Genomic DNA, 21,038 nt, shown 5'->3' on the forward strand with positions numbered 1-21,038 from the left:
CCAGCACCATAGACATGCATTACAAGCTTGACGGATGGCGACGGATTCCTGCGCGGCGCGTTAATTTTGACGGCCCGAAAAACGTTACATTCTGCGTTGCTCCCCGCTCGGCGGTCAGTCAAAAACGACGGACCGCGACGCAGCGGATGCAACGCAGGGTCATCAGTCGCAATCCGTCACTAATAGAAGTCTATGGGGAAATACAGGATTCCTGCAAAATATTTTGCAGGATTCCGTAATTCCTCAAGGCTACGGATTGTGACTGATGCAAAACACAGGATGTGTGAACTTAGCCTAACACAGAAAACTGCATTTACAAATATAGCAAGTGTGAACAGGTGCTAACTGTAAAGCTGCACAAAACACAAACAAAAGAATACAGCAGCACTCTGTATGCGCTAATATATATGCAGACATAAAATATATGAAATGTAAACTGCATTAAAGGTAGGGTTTTTATTTTTATATTAATAATAGTGATTATGAAATCAAGAATTTTTAATACAAAATTAAACTCACTGCTGATTTAGTTTTTATTTAATTCTAATTTTACTGAAGCACTGGGGGCTGCCATCTTGGATTTGCTGTGTGTGTAACGACAGTTACTCACCTCCTTTTATGGCAGCCCCCAGTGCATAGAGGACCGTGGTCGTGATCCGACCCCATTTAGTAACATTAGAGAAGGCGTCTGCTATGACCTGGACGCGCCCTCTCGGCTGTCCAGATCATTGCAGAGGGAGAAGATCAGTGCCATCTTTGTGGAGCTCACAGCGTGTGCACTTTCCCCGTCACCTGCCGGGATGGATGGGGTGAGTACCGGCATCGGGCAACGGTGATTGCACTATCACTGATCCTGGAGCGCTGCTCCCCACTCTGTTGCTCACCCCCCGCCCCCGCACTCTGCCGCGGACCCCCATCCTGTCCTGCACTCTGCCGCGGACCCCCATCCTGTCCTGCACTCTGCCGCGGACCCCCTCCCCTGCACTCTGTCGCGACCCCCCCCCCTGTCCCGCAATCTGCCGTGGACCCCCTGTCCCGCACTCTGCCGCGACCCCTCCCCCGCACTATGCTGCGGACCCCCTCCCCCCACTCTGCCGCGACCCCCCCTTCCCCCCTCATTGCTGCTCGTACTGTGATGTCTGACAGGACAGTCTGCCGAGGCACAGGTCTGAGGTGAGTGCAGTCAGTAGGCAGTGTGGGGCATTGGGAAACAGTCAGTAGCTAGTGTGAGGCATTGGGAAACCATCAGTAGGCAGTGTGAGGCATTGGGAAACAGTCAGAAGGCAGTGTTAGGTATTGGGAAACAGTCAGAAGGCAGTGTGAGGGCATTGGGATACAGTGCGGCGCGGGAAACAGTGCAGCACTATGCAGCTGGCCTTAGTGACACTTTAGACATATGAGGAGCACTCTGCGGCCACCAACAAAATGGCTCTGCACTGTGATCCTAAACTTCATTCCCTTATCCTTTTGGAAGCACCCAGATTGTGAGGGCGAGGTGACATCGCACACAGGAGAGCAGACTCCGCCCACTTTTACTGCAGCTGTAATGTGAGCTATTTCTACAGTCGCTCTACAGCAGGATTTCAGCAGCTGCTCCCCCTAGTGTTTGAGTGGAATATATCAAACTTTAATTTTTTTTTTTATTTCTCTCAATTAAAAACAAATAATTTTATTTAAACCTAACAGTAAAACATTGATACTTTATATTTTTTCAGTTATTGAAATTTTTTTTTTAAGACACCTTCCCTTTAATACTATATGGAATATACTTAGAAAAAGGAAGGTTATTTGCACAGAAATTGGCCAATTCTTGTGAGCTCATGAGGTGCAGCAAGGTGATATTTCTTTGATGGGACCCTATACATGAAATACAAACAAAGGAATACAGCAGCACTCTGTAAGTGATAAGGTTGATGGGCATATAAGAATTGACCAGTTTTTGCGCTACGTACCTTCCTTTTTCTAAGTATATTCCATATAGCATTAATGCAGTTTACAATTCATATATTTTATGTTTGCATATGTCTTGGCACTTACAGAGTGCTGCTGTATTCTTTTGTTTGTTTTGTGTAGCTTTAGCAGTTAGCACCTGTTCACACTTGGTAAAAAAAACTACGTAAAAATTGGTCAATTCATATATGCCCATCAACCTTATCACGTAGAGTGCTGCTGTATTCCTTTGTTTGTATTTCATGTATAGGGTCCCATCAAAGAAAGATCACCTTGCCGCGCTTGATGGGCTCACAGGAATTGGCCAATTTTTGCCCAAATAATCTTCATTTTTCTAAGTATACTCCATATAGCATTAATTCAGATTAAATTTCACATATTCTATGTTCGCATACATATTAGCGCATACAGAATGCTGCTGTATTCTTTTGTTTGTGTTTCATGTACTTTTAGCAGTTCGCACCTGTTCAGACTTGCTATATTTGGAGATGCAGTTTTTTGGTTAACAAAGTTAAGGATGCCTGGTGTATCTTTCCCCCAACATAATCTGTCAGAGAAAAGCAGGCTGGTCTGGTAAAAAATCAGCAAGTTTGATTGATATGAATGAGTATTAGGTCCTCCATGCTCCATATTAAAAACAAATACATGCGTCAGAAGATCGCTGTACACCGCTGCATCGCAAAATAATGCAAGCAAAGGGGGTCACAAGGAACCATGACAAGGAGAGTTATTTGAGATTTTTTTTTCTGACTAGGTCGTTCCAGTCCCTCGCCGGTGGCAATGTGACCCCCTTCATTTGCATCGTGCAGCGGCATACAGAAATCTTTGACCGCGCGGCTAAAGTCAGCGAGTAGTCCCAATTTTAACTGAGGCAATAATTGACCTAATTATCATCAACCACTTTACTCACCCTCCATGGGTCCAGCGCTGAGTGTCCTCTACTACTCCCAGCTCCTGTTATTGTCTGCAGTGCTGACATCACTTTAACAGCGCTGCAGACCATCACCGAGCCTAGTTGACAGCCTGCAATGCTCAGACCCATTCTTCTTAGTCCCTATGGACATAAAAGAACCAGCCTGATTATTATTAGAAGGAATCATTAAAGCATTTCAGATATTGTCCATAATTACCGGTAATCACGTCGCTTTTCTCTTGTGAACAGCGTCCAGTTTCATGTCTTTGAACTGACTCGTCAGCTTCCTCGCTTCTCCATGTATGTGCTCAGTAACCCGACCACCACCCCAGAGCCTTCCAGTCACGTCACCTTCATGATCAATGAGCGTGTCCAGAGGGTAAGTCTTGTGTCATACCTCCTGACACCTCCGTTCCCCATAATATACCAATTCAGGGATGTTTCCTTACACTTTTGCATGTTGCCATTCCTCTCTCATTCCTCCTCTCCTGAGTGTTACCATTCCTATCTGGTTCCTCCTGGGTGTTGCCATTCCTCTCCGGTCCCTCCTGGGAGTTACCGTTCCTCCTGGGTGTTACCATCCCTCTCTGCTTCCTCCTGGGTGTTACCATTCCTCTCTCATTTTTCCTAGGTGTTACCATTCCTCTCTGGTTCCTCCTGGGTGTTACTGTTCCTCCTGGGTGTTACCATCCCTCTCTGGTTCCTCCTGGGTGTTACCATTCCTCTCTCATTTTTTCTAGGTGTTACCATTCCTCTCTGGTTCCTCCTGGGTTCTACCATTCCTCTCTTTTTCCTCCTGGGTGTTACCATTCCTCTCTCGTTCCTCCTGGGTGTTACCATTCCTCTCTTGTTCCTCCTGGGTGTTACCATTCCTCTCTGCTTTTTCTTGGGTGTTACCATTCCTCTCTCGTTCCTCCTGGGTGTTACCATTCCTCTCTCATTTTTCCTAGGTGTTACCATCCCTCTCTGGTTCCTCCTGGGTGTTACCATCCCTCTCTGGTTCCTCCTGGGTGTTACCATCCCTCTCTGGTTCCTCCTGGGTGTTACCATCCCTCTCTGGTTCCTCCTGGGTGTTACCATCCCTCTCTCATTTTTCCTAGGTGTTACCATTCCTCTCTGGTTCCTCCTGGGTTCTACCATTCCTCTCTCGTTCCTCCTGGGTGTTACCATTCCTCTCTCATTCCTCCTGGGTGTTACCATTCCTCCTGGATGTTACCATTCCTCTCTGGTTCTTCCTGGGTGTTACCATTCCTCCTGGATGTTACCATTCCTCTCTCGTTCCTCCTGGGTGTTACCATTCCTCTCTGGTTCTTCCTGGGTGTTACCATTCCTCCTGGATGTTACCATTCCTCTCTGGTTCTTCCTGGGTGTTACCATTCCTCCTGGATGTTACCATTCCTCTCTCGTTCCTCCTGGGTGTTACCATTCCTCTCTGGTTCTTCCTGGGTGTTACCATTCCTCCTGGATGTTACCATTCCTGTCTTGTTCCTCCTGGGTGTTACCATTTCTCCTGGGTGTTACCATTCCTCTCTCGTTCCTTTGGGTGTTACCATTCCTTTTGTCAAATAGCTGTGTTCCTATGTACTCTAACACCTTCTAATCAGTACTGACAATATTCGGGCTCATTCAGACGTCACTTTTTCATGTCTGAGTTCTTTGTGCGTTTTTCACGGATAGAACCCATACCTATAACAGTTTATGGGGCTGTTCATGTGTCCGTATATTTTTGTGGACCGAGTGGTCCTGCAACAAAACAAGGACACTTGTTGATCCAAGTCACGGAGGAAACTTCAGATGAGTGTCTTCAGGCTTCGAAGCCGTGGATGCCGGCATGTAGGAGGCGGTTTTCAGGATTCCCATCCAGCGGCCACAGATTAGTGATGTTGCTGATGGACCGGGTCCCACCAACTTAGCTTGTCCTTTAAACTTTAATCTGCTACTTTTTTTTTCGTTTTGGACAGGTGGTTCTTTGGCTGAACCAGAACTTCTTGTTACCAGAAGACACAGAGGTGCAGAGCGCTCCGTTTCAGATATGTTTTACATCCCTCCGTGATTCAGGGACGCTCCTCCTTAACATGAAGCCCAGCGGAGAGGTGAGTGCCGTCTGGATGTCACATATGGATAGTTGATGCCTCCTGTTTTACTATAAACTAATACTATACGTAAAATGAGATTCTGTGCTGCAGATAACATTACAGACAGATGACATTGACCTTGCTGGAGATATCATTCAGTCCATGGCGACCTTCCTGGCTATAGAAGACCTTCCCGTAGAGTCCAATTTCCCCAAATACTTTGATCAGCTACGGAAGGTGCTTGTGAAGGTGAGTTCTGCAGGGGAAGCTGCATCGGGACAGTGGACACAAGCTGTATTTCCATTGCTTACATATCAGTGGGTGCAGCACAATTAGGCAGGTTCCTTATCACAGACCTCAATGTATTTTTGATTTAGTAATGAACTGCAGGTAAGAGATTTATAGTGTCCATCACCAGTAGAAGTGTCGGAAAATATGTCTGTCATCCAGCATTGCTGCTTCTCATACATGCGGCAATATAACTTAACTTGTATTACAACGTTTTCATTTTTCATTCTTGGTATTAGGAAAAATGAGAAGATACCAAGTTATATAATAAATGGGCCAAAATTGCATTACAGCCCTCCAAGGGTATGTCCACACAACATCTTTCTCTATCGCTTCATTGGGGAACACATGGCTAACACACCAAACTGGTGGACCTCGCTGACCAGATTGCTCTTGCTGGGTAATACCTGTTTCTTTGTCGCTCTATTGGGAGACCCAGACAATTGGGTGTATAGGCTATGCCTCCGGAGGCCGCACAAAGTATTACACTCAAAAGTGTTAAGCCCCTCCCCTTCTGCCTATACACCCCCCCGTGCTCCCACGGGCTCCTCAGTTTTTTGCTTTGTGCGAAGGAGGTCAGACACGCACAGCACAGCTCCACAGATTAGTCAGCAGCAGCTGCTGACTATGTCGGTTGGAAGAAAAGTGGGCCCATATAGGGCCCCCAGCATGCTCCCTTCTCACCCCGCTCTTGTCGGCGGTGTTGTTAAGGTTGAGGTATCCATTGCGGGTACGGAGGCTGGAGCCCACATGCTGTTTTCCTTCCCCATCCCCCTCAGGGCTCTGGGCGAAGTGGGATCCTATCGGTCTCCAGGCACTGAGACCGTGCTTCATCCACAACTCCTGGGAGACTGCTGGATAGGAGCTGGGTACCGTTCAGGGCCATGGCCTTGCTACGTGAAGGTACTCTGTATCCCTGTGGGGACCGCGCACGGCAACACCTCAGCTTTGCTGGGTGTGCTAGTGCACCGGGGACCGCGGCGCTGCCGGGTTAAACTGTGCCATTACACACTCAGCGTCGCTGAGTGTGTTTTATATGTAGGGGCTACCGCGCTAACCGCCGCTGCCATGTGAAACTGCGGCGCGGCTGGGACTTGTAGTTCGCCGGGGACTTCGGCGTCGGCCGCGCTTTTACGGCGGCGACGCTTATACTCGAGTCCCCGGCTTGCTTGCGGCCTAGTTTCCCTTTCTCCCGCCCTCAGCCCTGACAGGCAGGGGGAAGGGCGGGACGCTGCACGAAACGAGCAGCACTGAGGGCTGGAGTATGATTTCCATACTCCACCCCCCTCACTGTGCACAGTGTGAGCATCTCGGCCACGCCCACGGCTCCCTCCTCTCGTCAGGACGCCGCAGCCATTCCTGTCAGCTCCTCCGACGCTGCAGAGGGGGACAAACCCTGGGAGACCCAGACACGGTCTCTGGTGGCCTCATAACCGCTTTAGGCGGCTGGTAAGCAGCACCTGTTGGTGCTAGCCCCATGGTGCTGTAGTGTATTGATACATTATTTGTGTATAGTATATATTTTACACTGTATGAGCACAGTTCATTCTGGCTATATACCCTATTGTGTTACTAGGGAAAACAATAGCATGGCGCCCACAAAAGGCAGGGGTGCCAAAAACACAGGCTTATTATGCTGCCTGCGTCGCTTGTACGACCCAGCTGCCGACAGGTTCCATTGACCCTCATCGTGTGCAATGTTGGGCCCCTGTGACACTTTTTCAGCCAGGGCCTCTGCTAAGAGGGGCCCAGGGGGAGCCACCTGTTGACACTGTCCTAGTGACGGGGACGGAGTTCGCAAAACTCTCTGAGACTATGGCTAAGATACTAGAAGCCTTGCAGTCCAGGCCGGTATCTCAGCAAAGGGACTCTGTTGAATCATTGTTCCCTGGCTCCCCTCAGTTGGACCAACAATGTCCTCCCGGGGTATCTCATGGATCCCAGGCTGAGGGTTCTGACACAGACCCCAGCCCCAGACCGACTAAGCGGGCTCGCTTAGAATTTCCCTCGACATCATATTGTTCAGGGTCTCAGCGGGGGGAATCTCTGGTTGATGATGCGGAGACAGCTGATCAGGATTCTGATCCTGAGGGCGCTCTCAATCTTAATACTCCAGACGGGGACGCCATAGTGAACGATCTTATTGCGTCCATCGATCAAATGCTGGATATTTCTCCCTCAGCTCCTCCGGCGGAGGAGTCAGCTTCTCATACACCGAGTATGTTTCTAGACCACTCTGATTTCAGAGAGGCAGTCCAGAATCATCATGCTTGTCCAGATAAGCGTTTTTTCTAAGCGCCTTAAGGATACAGGTTATCTTTTTCCCCCTGACGTGGTTAAAGGTTGGATTTAGTGTCCCACAGTGGATCCTCCAATCTCCAGACTGGCGGCTAGATCCATACTTGCAGTGGAAAATGGGGCCTCGCTCAAAGATGCCACTGACAGGCAGATGGAGCTCTGGTTGAAATCCATCTATGAAGCTATCGGAGCTTCTTTTGCCCCAGCATTCGCAGCCGTATGGGCGCTACAAGCTATCTCAGCAAGCGCAAATTGAAGCAGCCACATGCACGGCCGCGCCACAAGTGGCATCCATTTCCACCCAGACATCGGCAATTGCGTCTTACGCTATTAAGGCTGTCCTGGACTCTGCGAGCCGTACGGCGGTCGCGGCCGCCAATTCGGTGGTACTCCGCAGGGCCTTGTGGCTACGGGAATGGAAGGCAGATTCTGCTTCCAAAAAAGCGCTTAACCAGTTTGCCAATTTCTGGCGACAGGCTGTTTGGCGAGCGTCTGGATGAAATCATCACACAATCCAAGGGAAAGGATACATCCTTACCCCAGCCCACACAGAACATACCCCAACAGAGGAGAGGGCAGTCGAGGTTTCGGTCCTTTCAGGGCGCGGGCAGGTCTCAAGTCTCCTCGTCCAAAAGGTCTCAGAAAGAACAAAGGAACTCTGATGCATGGCGGTCTAAGTCACGTCCTTAAAAGGCCACCGGAGGCGCCGCTAATAAAGCGGCTTCCTCATGACTTTCGACCTCCTCTAGTAGCATCCTCGGTCGGTGGCAGGCTCTCCCGCTTTTGCGACACCTGGCTGCCACAAATAAAAGACCGCTGGGTGAGAGACATTCTGTCTCACGGTTACAAGATAGAGTTCACCTCTCGTCCCCCGACTCGATTCTTCAGGTCATCCCCGCCTCCCTAGCGAGCCGAGGCTCTTCTGCAGGCGCTGCGCACTCTGAAGGCAGAAGGAGTGGTGATCCCGGTTCCTCTTCAGCAACAGAGCCACGGTTTTTACTCCAACTTGTTTGTGGTCCCAAAGGAGGACGGGTCTTTCCGCCCGGTCCCGGACCTGAAACTGCTCAACAAACATGTAAAGACCAGACGGTTCAGAATGGAATCCCTCCACTCCGTCATCGCCTCAATGTCCCAAGGAGATTTCCTTGCATCGGTCGATATCAAAGATGATTATCTCCACGTACCGATTGCTCCAGAGCACCAGCGCTGCTTGCGCTTCGCCATAGGAAACGAACACCTGCAATTCGTGACACTGCCGTTCGGCCTGGCAACAGCCCCAAGGGTTTTTACCAAGGTTATGGCTACTGTAGTAGCGCTCCTACACTCGCAGGGTCACTCGGTGATTCCGTACTTGGACGATCTGCTGATCAAGGCACCCTCTCAAGAGGCATGCCAACGCAGCCTCGACGCTTCCCTGGAGACTCTCCAGGGTTTCGGGTGGATCATCAATTTTCCAAAGTCAAATCTGACACCGGCCCAATCGCTGACATATCTTGGCATGGAGTTTCATACCCTCTCAGCGATAGTGAAGCTTCCGCTGATCAAGCAGCAGTCACTACAGAAAGGGGTACAATCTCTCCTTCAAGGCCAGTCACACCCCTTGAGGCGCCTCATGCACTTCCTGGGGAAGATGGTGGCAGCAATGGAGGCAGTTCCTTTCGCGCAGTTTCACCTGTGTCCTCTTCAATGGGACATCCTACGCAAATGGGACAGGAAGCCGACGTCCCTCGACAGGACCGTCTCCCTCTCTCAGGCGACCAAAGCTTCCCTTCAGTGGTGGCTTCTTCCCACTTCATTATCGAAGGGGAAATCCTTCCTACCCCCATCCTGGGAAATAGTCACGACGGACGCGAGTCTGTCAGGGTGGGGAGCGGTTTTTTCTCCACCACAGGGCTCAGGGTACGTGGACCCAGCAAGAGTCCTCGCTTCGGATCAACGTTCTGGAAATACGGGCAGTGTATCTTGCCCAGAAAGCGTTCCAGCAGTGGCTGGAGGGCAAGCAGATCCGAATTCAGTCGGACAATTCCACAGCGGTGGCATACATCAACCACCAAGGTGGCACACGCAGCCGGCTAGCCTTCCACGAAGTCCGGCGGATTTTGATGTGGGTGGAAGCCACGGCCTCCACCATCTCTGCAGTTCACATCCCAGGCGTGGAAAACTGGGAAGCAGATTATCTCAGTTGCCAGGGCATGGACGCAGGGGAATGGTCCCTTCACACGGACGTGTTTCAGGAGATCCGTTGCTGCTGGGGGGTGTCGGACGTCGACCTCATGGCGTCCCGGCACAACAACAAGGTACCAATGTTCATGGCACGGTCTCAAGATCCCAGAGCTCTGGCGGCAGACGCCTTAGTTCAGGATTGTCGCAGTTTCAGCTCCCTTATGTGTTTCCTCCGCTGGCACTGTTGCCCGGAGTGTTACGCAAGATCAGGACCGACTGCCGCCGCGCCATCCTCGTCGCTCCAGGCTGGCCAGGAGGTCGTGGTACCCGGATCTGTGGCATCTCACGGTCGGCCAACCGTGGACACTACCAGACCGACCAGACTTGCTATCTCGAGGGCCGTTTTTTCCATCTGAATTCTGCAGCCCTCAACCTGACTGTGTGGCCATTGAGTCCTGGACCCTAGCGTCTTCAGGGTTATCTCAAGACGTCATTGCCACTATGAGACAGGCTAGGAAACCAACATCCGCCAAGATCTACCACAGGACGTGGAAAATTTTCCTGTCGTGGTGCTCTGCTCAGGGTATTTCTCCCTGGCCTTTTGCCTTGACCACTTTTCTGTCCTTCCTTCAATCTGGACTGGAAAAGGGTTTGGCGCTCGGCTCCCTTAAGGGACAAGTCTCAGCGCTCTCTGTGTTTTTTCCAGAAGCGCCTAGCCAGGCTTCCACAGGTACGCACGTTCCTGCAGGGGGTTTGTCACATCGTTCCACATTACAAGCGGCCGTTAGATCCCTGGGATCTAAACAGGGTTCTGATGGTTCTTCAGAAACCACCATTCGAGCCAATGAGAGATATTTCCCTCTCACGACTTTCGCAGAAAGTGGTTTTTCTAGTAGCAGTCACTTCTCTTCGGAGAGTGTCTGAGCTAGCAGCATTGTCGTGCAAAGCCCCTTTCCTGGTGTTTCACCAGGACAAGGTGGTTCTACGTCCGGTTCCGGATTTTCTCCCTAAGGTGGTATCCTCCTTTCATCTCAATCAGGATATCTCCTTACCTTCTTTTTATCCTCATCCAGTTCACCAATGTGAAAAGGATTTGCACTTGTTAGATTTGGTGAGGGCACTCAGACTCTACATTTCTCGTACGGCGCCCCTGCGCCGCTCGGATGCACTCTTTGTCCTTGTCGCTGGCCAGCGTAAAGGGTCACAGGATTCCAAATCAACCCTGGCTCGGTGGATCAAGGAGCCAATTATCGAAGCCTACCGTTCTACTGGGCTTCCGGTTCCCTCAGGGCTGAAAGCCCATTCTACCAGAGCCGTGGGCGCGTCCTGGGCTTTGAGGCACCAGGCTACGGCTCAGCAGGTGTGTCAGGCGGCTACCTGGTAGAGCCTGCACACTTTCACGAAGCACTATCAGGTGCATACCTATGCTTCGGCGGATGCCAGCCTAGGTAGACGAGTCCTTCAGGCGGCGGTTGCCCACCTGTAGGAAGGGGCCGTTTTACGGCTCTCTTACGAGGTATTATTTTACCCACCCAGGGACTGCTTTTGGACGTCCCAATTGTCTGGGTCTCCCAATAGAGCGGCAAAGAAGAAGGGAATTTTGTTTACTTACCGTAAATTCCTTTTCTTCTAGCTCTAATTGGGAGACCCAGCGCCCGCCCCTGTTTTTTTGTGTACACATGTTGTTCATGTTGAATGGTTTCAGTTCTCCGATATTCCTTCGGATTGAAGTTACTTTTAACCAGTTTATAATTCTTTTTCCTCCTTCTTGCTTTTGCACCAAAACTGAGGAGCCCGTGGGAGCACGGGGGGTGTATAGGCAGAAGGGGAGGGGCTTAACACTTTTGAGTGTAATACTTTGTGCGGCCTCCGGAGGCATAGCCTATACACCCAATTGTCTGGGTCTCCCAATTAGAGCTAGAAGAAAAGGAATTTACGGTAAGTAAACAAAATTCCCTTCTTTCGGCCTGTTTTCATGCTGCCAGTAGTAGGCTCCAGTATCCTAGCGGCCATTCGTAGAACTATATGGCTCAAAGCTTGGCACGCAGATCCAGCACCCAAAAAGTCTCTTACCAGCCTCCCTTTTCGGGGTACTCGCTTGTTTAGAACCAAGTTGGATCAAGTTATTCTAGATATCACTGGTGGGAAAAGCACCTTACTCCCTCAAACCAGGCCCAGATGTCCCCATACCGGACAGAGGACTATTCCCTTTAGTTTTTTTCCTCCTTTTTCCTCTAGCAAAGGGTTAGACCGTTAAGAAAAGCCATGAAGTAAAAAGGAAAGTAAGAGACCTTCCTTCAAGCCGGCCTTACTGGCGTTCATGCGATCATCCAGGAACAGAGCCAGTACATTTTCCTCACGATGATGGGTCACTCCCACCTGGAAAACCTCTCCGGGTGGGTGGGCGTCTCCTCCTCTTTCAGGACAGTTGGCTCTCCGCAGTTGAAGGCGCTTGGTTTCAGAAATAATATCCACAAGATAGAATTCGCATCTCTACGCAAGACTGTTTCTCTGAATCTGTCCCCCAAGAGATCCTGCCCTTGTCTCAGGTTTTTTGAAGGCCATCTTTCTCCTCTATTCTCCAATTAGGTATTTTCATTTCAGGTCCCACACAGGAGCGCTTCACGGGTTTTTATTCAAATCTGTTTGTGGTACCTAAAAAAGATGGCTTGTTCGGCCCATCCTAGATCCCAAGTTACTAAACTAGTGAGTTTGCCTTCGTCATTTCAGAATGGAATCTCTTCGCTCGTAATAGCCTCCATGGACTGAGAAGAATTCCTCTGTTCTGTGGACATTCAGGATGCCTAGCTCCATAACTCCATATTTTGGGGACACCAAAGGTTTCTCTGCTTCATAGACCACGAGTGACAATTCCAGTTCGTAGCAGTCGCCTTCGGGCTCACCATGACCCCCTTGGTCTTCACAATGATCATGGCTGCAGTGATGGCCATTCAACAAACCAGGCGAACCCTGGTCATCCTCTACATGGATGATCTCATCAAGGCCCCATCTTAGGAGTCTCCAGATCACTCTCTATAATAATCCATCTGAGGTGGGAGAGAGTAACGCCCTGAAGTCATCTCTGGTTCCGTCTCAACGCCTAGTATTTTAGTAGTGTTTTTCAACACAAGACTAGCAAGAGTCTTTCTTACAAGGACAAGGTGTCTGCCTTCCATTTTTCAGTTGGAATCCGCCTGAAAAAATGCCACAAAAAATGATCATAGTTCACACCAATATAAAAATGACCTGTGCACATTTTAAGTCTTTTGTTTCTTCCCTTAATCTCTTCAGGATTCGGAAACTATGAAGTGGTTAAAGGAAGTAGCATGTGCATCTTTTGGGCGGTATTGTTTTGAAGTTGACCACATTACGTACTTTAAAGTATAGAGCAAAAACGACGGCAAAAGTAAATAAGATTTCAAAACTAGACAATCCCTTTTAAGTAGTGATGAGGGAGCAGTACCATGCTCAGGGGTCAGTACTGATAATGAGCATTGTTATACTTGGATGGGCGCGACTTGTGTACCGAGCATAATGGAAGTCAATGGGGAACTCAAGTCTTTTTCTGGAAGATCTTCCATAGACTTCTATTATACTCGGTTAACGAGTTGAGCCCGTCTGCACATCAAAATGCTGGTTACAAGCACCCGAGCATGGTAGTGCTCGCTCATCACTAGTTACTAGTACCAAGCACCCGAGCATGGTAGTGCTCCCTCATCACTAGTTACGAGTACCAAGCACCTGAGCATGGTAGTGCCCGCTCATCACTAGTTATGAGTACTGAGCACCTGAGCAAGGTAGTGCCTGCTCATCACTAGTTACGAGTACAGAGCTCCTGAGCATGGTAGTGCCCGCTCATCACTAGTTACAAGTACTGAGCACCTGAGCATGGTAGTGCCTGCTCATCACTAGTTACGAGTACAGAGCACCCGATCATGGTAGTGCCCGCTCATCACTAGTTACGAGTACTGAGCACCCAAGCATGGTAGTGCCCGCTCATCACTAGTTACTAGTACCAAGCACCCGAGCATGGTAGTGCCCGCTCATCACTAGTTACGAGTACTGAGCACCTGAGCATGGTAGTGCCCACTCATTACTAGTTACGAGTACAGAGCACCCAATCATAGTAGTGCCTGCTCATCACAAGTTACGAGTATGGAGCACCTGAGCATGGTAGTGCCCGCTCATCACTAGTTACGAGTACTGGATACCCGAGCATGGTAGTGCCCGCTCATCACTAAATACGAGTACCGAGCACCCGAGCATGGTAGTGCCCGCTTATCACTAGTTACGAGTATGGAGCACCTGAGCATGGTAGTGCCCGCTTATCACTAGTTACGAGTACTGAGCACCCGAGCATGGTAGTGCTCGCTCATCACTAGTTACAAGTACCGAGCACCTGAGCATGGTAGTGCCCGCTCATCACTAGTTACGAGTACTGAGCACCTGAGCATGGTAGTGCCCGCTCATCGCTAGTTACGAGTACTGAGCACCTGAGCATGGTAGTGCCCGCTCATCACTAGTTACGAGTACTGAGCACCCGAGCATGGTAGTGCCCGCTCATCACTAGTTACGAGTACTGAGCACCCGAGCATGGTAGTGCCCGCTCATCGCTAGTTACGAGTACTGAGCACCTGAGCATGGTAGTGCCCATTCATTACTAATTTTAAAATGAACATAAAATTTAGTCCACGGGTTAGATGCTAAGTGTTGGATCAGCTGGAGCAGCAGTACAACATGCTCGAGAGAGATAATTGCCCTGTGTTGATGGTCGGTGGCATCTACAATCGCCTATTCTGACACCACACTAACTTTTTAAGCTTTTGTAATCTTTGCACAGGAGCTATAACTTCCAAATGTATAATCCTGGCTTGTTGAGGATCTTCCGTCAGATGAATAAAGGCTATATACTGTATCCTCTTTTCCCTCACAGGTAGATGACTCTCACTCTGTACATCAGAAGCTAACAGCAGACATGGCAGACCAGTCTAACCTAATCCGCAGCATGCTGGTGCAGGCCGAGGACTCGCGCCTCATGAGGGACATGTAAGTCTTTTATCCATGAAGTTCATAGGTGGCCTTTTATAGTCTGTCACACAGGGCGGGGCTATATATGTCAAACAGGATTGTTCACTAGTCTCACTCATACACTAATATCATTTGGGGTATGCATTCAATAGCAGTATGAACCCCAAACTTCTATTCCTGTACTGAAGACTTTGAAATTTGAAATATCAACATTTTTAAAGGGGATGTCCACAATTTAGACACCCCTTTCCTATTCCACTTGTTCGCCCCCATCTTAATAAACAAGCCTATACTCACTTCCGATGCGGCCGCAATTCTAGCAATGTCTGAAGTCGCGTTCCCAGGACCTGACATGCGATCCTCGCTACCAATTTCTCTCCTCGCTTTCGGACATTTGAGCAGGATGTGGAGACACGGGGGTCAGTGGGTGCTCTGGTCCACTGATCCGGCCGCCTTTAGAAAGACAGCATGGCCCAGGGCTCATCCAAACTGAACACCAGACCTCCTTAACCGTGGGCGGAACACTACTCAGACAACACAGGGGGAGGGAACCACAATATTAAGACTTTATTGGATCCCCAAACAATTAACAGCATATTGCACATATCCAGTAAAACCACAGAATGTAACCGGCAACAGTTTCTCACCCTTCCGCTGGCTCACCAGGGATTAGAATGTCCTTGCCTCAGAGCTTCCAGGGCTACTTACTCCAATCCAGCAGCACCCCGCTTTTGGCGGGCACCCACCGAGAATGGAATAACGCCAGATTTAGGAAGCTGGCTGAGGTCTGCAAAGTCTGTAGCCAGGTGACCAAATTGTCCCAACCTGGGTTTCTTCCTTAAGTAGTCTCTGGTATGATAATGTGATATAATCCTGGCAGCCAGAGTCAAAATCCCTAGACTGCGGTTATGGTCTCCAATCGGAATCGGAGTCTCTAGATTGAAGCCATGTAGCCAAAGTCCCTAGACCGAGTGCACAAGGCATCCTGGTTCTGATCCCGTAGCCAGCTCCTAAGAGCTTAGACTGGATCATGCAACATCCATCAACCACTGGTGACTCCAGATTTAGGAAGCTGGCTGAGGACTGCAAAGCCTGTAGTCAGGTGACTGAATTGTCCCAAGCTGTATTCCTTCCTTAGGTATTCCTTGATATCTCAGCCGAATCCTTGCATTTAATGCTGAAGTCCATGTAGTATTATAATCCAGGTTCGGTTATGGCTTGCCAATCGGATCCGCAGATCCTAGATTGGTATCATGTAGCAAGAGGCTACCCGGGCAATGGAGAGTCCTCTTTCTTATACCCCTGAGATCTCCATTCAGACCATTGGGGTCTTCACGATTGGTGGATAAGACTGGGCTCTTATTGGCTAGATTGCAAGCCGTATACCAAATATCCCTAGTAGTAATGGTCTCTGGCAGACACAAGGGAGAGACAGCTAAGTTACATTGCAATACAATGGGAGGTTTGCATAATTGATTTGTCTGGGTATCTGTCCTTCACTGGCCAAGGCAATTACATGATTCAACAAGAACTGTTAAGGTACCGTCACACTAAGCAACTTACCAGCGATCCCAACAACGATAGGGATCGCTGGTAAGTTACTAGGAGGTTGCTGGTGAGCTGTCACACTGCGACGCTCCAGCGATCCCCGCAGCAACCTGACCTGGCAGGGATCGCTGGAGCGTGGCTACACGAGTTGCTGGTGAGCTCACCAGCAACCAGTGACCAGCCCCCAGCGCCGCGTGGAAGATGCTGCGCTTGGTAACTAAGGTAAATATCGGTAACCAACCCGATATTTACCTTGGTTACCACTGCACGGAGCTACACGTGCAGAGAGCAGGGAGCAGCGCACACTGAGCGCTGGCTCCCTGCTCTCCTAGTACAGCACACATCGGGTTAATTACCCGATGTGTGCTGCAGCTAAATGTGCACAGAGCAGGGAGCAGCGCACACTGAGCGCTGGCTCCCTGCTCTCCTACTTACAGCACACATCAGGTTAATTAACCCGATGTGTCCTGCAGCTACATGTGCACAGACAGGAGCCGGCAGCACAGGCAGTGAGAGCGGCGGAGGCTGGTATCGAAGGTAAATATCGGGTAACCAAGGACAGGGCTTCTTGGTTACCCGATGTTTACTGTGGTTACCAGCCTCCGCAGAAGCCGGCTCCTGCTGCCTGCACATTTAGTTGTTGCTGTCACACACAGCGATCTGTGCTTCACAGCGGGACAGCAACAACTAAAAAATGGCCCAGGACATTCAGCAACAACCAACGACATCACAGCAGGGGCCAGGTTGTTGCTGGATGTCACACACAGCAACATCGCTAGCAACGTCACAAAAGTTGTTCGTTAGCAGCGATGTTGCTAGCGATGTTGCTTAGTGTGACGGGGCCTTTATACTAGACTCCTAAGAGTCTTGTAGAAACAATGAGGGGCTTATCCCCCGTCTATAAACAAACTAACTATCTTCATGTCTGGCTGAATTTTAAGAAATTTAACCCATGCTAGACACTGACAACAGTCCATGTCATCACACAGGATATGAGTGGTTCACTGAGTTCCTGCTCAAATGTCCAAAGGTGGGGGAAAAAGGAGCCACCACTGATTGGCTGCAGGGCTCATGTGTCATAACAGTGTTACGTGCGCCCCGGGAACGTCAATCAGACATTGCTGGAACCGTGCTGCCACTGGAGGTGAGTATAGGATTATTTATTTTGACGAAGGCGGACAAGAGGAATGAGAGTCCAAGTAGTGGACAACCCCCTTAAGTGCAGTTTATTGAGAAAAAATATGGCATCCATTTTTACATCCAGACTTAGCACAATACAACATAAGTATGAAGAGAAAGATAAACAGACTGGGCTTTATTCATCCTCCCCAGGTCCAGAACTCAGTCTCTGCAGCAGCTCCTAGGGTTTATTATTATCTGCAGCGTTGATGTCACGTCTACAGCGCTGCAGGCAATCACTCTGAGTAGATGGCACAAGACACTGAGCTCAAGTCAGCACTGCAGACAATAATAGACCCCGAGAGCTGCATCGGAAACGCAGCAGTGGACTTTGGGAGGGTGAGTAAGGCACAGTTTGCATTTTGTTTTTTTACAATTTGTAGGAAGGGTATGGAGCAGAAAACCCCTTTATGAATAGTTGCAGCGGTTATGCTTATTTTTAGTCACCAATTTCTCCCTTCGTAATTCAGGAATAACATGAAAAAGCGTTACACAGATCTCTACGACCTCAACAAAGACCTGATCAATCGCTACAAGATTCGCTGCAACAACCATACAGATCTGCTGAACAATCTCAAGTGCGTAAACCAGGCTATTCAGCGAGCCGGACGTCTACGAGGTGAGGAGAGGCAACTAGTGATGGGCGCACCCGGACTGTAAAAGTCCAGATCCTCACAGTTTCAAAAGGTACCCGGTGCTGCGCCCGGAATTCTGGGTGTTTGATCTGGATCCGGCACTTGAGAAACTAAAAAAATAAAGGAAAAATTAAAGAAAATAAGGATGAAGCAAGACTTCATACTTACTGAGGCTCCGTTGAGGTTGTACACTGCTCCCGCGGCCTCCCTTCATTTCCTGGGCCGCTCATCATTGCTCATCCATATGCACGGCTTTCCCCGCCCACAGTCCATCCTAGTGTCTGTGATTGGTTGCAGTCAGACGCGCCCCCAGCCTGTGTTACAGCATTTGCCTGCAACCAATCACAGGCACTGTCTGCAGGTCAGTATCGTGGTATAAAATAAGTAAATATATATTTGGCATAGGGTGCCCCCATATTATGCTACATAGCATAGATAAAGCATACGGCTACAGGCTGCAGCCTCCAGCCGTGCACTCACCTTGGCTGTATATCAAAATAAGAAGAACCGCATGCGACTATTTTTATTGTTTTTTTAAATAAATAATTTAAAAAAAACAGATGTGTGGTCCCCCAAACTTGATACCCAGCTAAGATAAAGCCCGACAGCCGGGGGCTGGTATTCTCAGACTGGGGAGGCCTATGGTTATTAGGCTGCCCCTCAGCCTAAAAACAGCAACCTGCAGCCTCCCAGGATTGTCACATCGCAGTCATTGGTGGAGATCCGTGGGAACGTCCGTCTGTGACCGCAAATAACCTAAGTGACATCACCGTTGTTCGTGCTCTGGGGTGAAGTACTCGTAACAAGCAGTTGGACACGTGCGACTCGTGTATCGAGTATAAAGGAAGTCAATGGGGAACTCAGCCATTTCTTTGTCGCTCCATTGGGAGACCCAGACAATTGGGTGTATAGCTTCTGCCTCCGGAGGCCACACAAAGTATTACACTTAAAAGTGTAAAGCCCCTCCCCTTCTGCCTATACACCCCCCGTGCCTCACGGGCTCCTCAGTTTTTATGCTTTGTGCGAAGGAGGCAGACATCCACGCATAGCTCCACATCTTAGTCAGCAGCAGCTGCTGACTATGTCGGATGGTAGAAAAGAGGGCCCATAACAGGGCCCCCGGCATGCTCCCTTCTCACCCCACTCTGGTCGGCGGTGTTGTTAAGGTTGAGGTACCCATTGCGGGTACATAGGCAGGAGCCACATGCTGTTTTCCTTCCCCATCCCTCAGGGCTCTGGGTGAAGTGGGATCCTAATCGGTCTCCAGGCACTGGGACCGTGCTCCCTCCGCAGCCCCTGGGGAATCTGCTGGACAGGAGCTGGGTATCGTCAGGGACAAGGCCCTGCTACTCTGAGGTACTCTGTGTCCCCGTGGGGGACCGCGCATGGAGCGCTCGTGCCATACACACTGCAGCACTGCTGGGTGTGTTAGTGCGCCGGGGACTACCGCGCCGACCGCGCTTATTTGCCGGCCGCGCTTATAACTTTAGTCCCTGGCTTTTGCGGCCTAGTACCGCATATTCCCGCCCCCGGGCCTGCCAGTCAGGGTAAGGGCGGGACGCTGCACAGGACGTCAGCGCTGAGGGCTGGAGCATACTTTGTATCCTCCTCCCCCCTCACTCAGCACAGTGGGGCATCAGATTCCCGCACTTTCTAGGGCACGCCCACGGCCCCCTCCTCCCCACAGAACGCCGGCAGCCATTCCTGTCAGCACTTCTGACGCTGGAGAGGAGAGACAACACGGCTCTGGGAGGCCCAGGCAGGGAATCTGGTGATCACACAACCGCTTTGAGCGGTCGGTAAGCAGCACCTGTGGTGCTGGCCCCACTGAGTGCCGAAGTGTACATATATATATATGCTTATATGCTATACATTTACACTGTACGGTCGCACTGTTGATTTTTGGCTATATACCCTCCTGGATTGTACTCAGAGGAGACAACAGCATGTCGTCCGCAAAAAGCAAGGGTGCCAAAGCACAGGCTTACTTTGCAACCTGTACCTCATGTGCGGCTATACTACCGGCAGGTTCCACCGACCCTCATTGTGTGCAATGCTCAGCCCCTGTGGCACTTACTCAGCCGGAGCCTCTGCTACTGGTGGCCCAGGTGGAACCACCTGCTACCACTGTCCAGGTGACAGGGACGGAGTTTGCAGTATTTGCTGACAAACTGTCTGAGAGTATGGATAAATGGTCTGCTAAGATACTAGAAGCCTTGCAGTCCAGACCGGTGACTCAGGCCCCGGGCACTGTTGAATCATTGACCCCAGGCCCCCCTCAGTTGGAGCAGCAAAGTGCTGCTGGGGTGACTCATAGGTCCCAGGGTGAGGTCTCTGACACGGACCGCAGTCCCAGGCCACCTAAGCGGGCTCGCTGGGAAATTCCCTCGACTTCATCACACTGTTCAGGGTCTCAGCAGGAGGACTCTCTGGATGATGAAGCGGAGGTAGCAGATCAGGATTCTGATCCTGAGGCCGCTCTCAACCTAGATACACCTGAAGGTGACGCCATAGTGAATGACCTTATAGCGACCATCAATCAGGTGTTGGATATTTCTCCCCCAGCTCCTCCAATTGAGGAGTCTGCTTCTCAGCAGGAGAAATTCCGTTTCAGGTTTCCCAAGCGTACATTGAGTACGTTTCTGGATCACTCTGATTTCAGAGAGGCAGTCCAGAAACACCGAGCTTGTCCAGATAAGCGTTTTTCCAAGCGCCTTAAGGATACACGTTATCCCTTCCCCCCTGACGTTGTCAAGGGCTGGGCTCAGTGTCCCAAGGTGGATCCTCCGGTCTCCAGACTGGCGGCTAGATCCATAGTTGCAGTGGAAGATGGGGCTTCACTCAAAGATGCCACTGACAGACAGATGGAGCTCTGGTTGAAATCCATCTATGAAGCTATCGGCGCGTCTTTTGCTCCAGCATTCGCAGCCGTATGGGCACTCCAAGCTATCTCAGCGTGTC

General features: G+C 50.0%; 1 protein-coding gene across 1 annotated transcript in view; it reads left to right on the forward strand.

The window, feature by feature from the left end:
- The window catches only part of BBS2 (Bardet-Biedl syndrome 2), a 119,708-nt gene that overhangs the window by 93,148 nt on the left and 5,522 nt on the right, over positions 1-21,038 (forward strand). Inside the window, exons 13-17 of the mRNA XM_075326843.1 lie at positions 3,113-3,242; positions 4,825-4,956; positions 5,050-5,187; positions 14,621-14,733; positions 17,913-18,061. Of these exons, the coding sequence (XP_075182958.1) occupies positions 3,113-3,242; positions 4,825-4,956; positions 5,050-5,187; positions 14,621-14,733; positions 17,913-18,061 (662 nt within the window). The remainder of the gene's footprint in view (positions 1-3,112; positions 3,243-4,824; positions 4,957-5,049; positions 5,188-14,620; positions 14,734-17,912; positions 18,062-21,038) is intronic.

The sequence above is a fragment of the Anomaloglossus baeobatrachus genome, chromosome 10, assembly GCF_048569485.1.
Source record: "Anomaloglossus baeobatrachus isolate aAnoBae1 chromosome 10, aAnoBae1.hap1, whole genome shotgun sequence".
NCBI classification, from domain to species: domain Eukaryota; kingdom Metazoa; phylum Chordata; class Amphibia; order Anura; family Aromobatidae; genus Anomaloglossus; species Anomaloglossus baeobatrachus.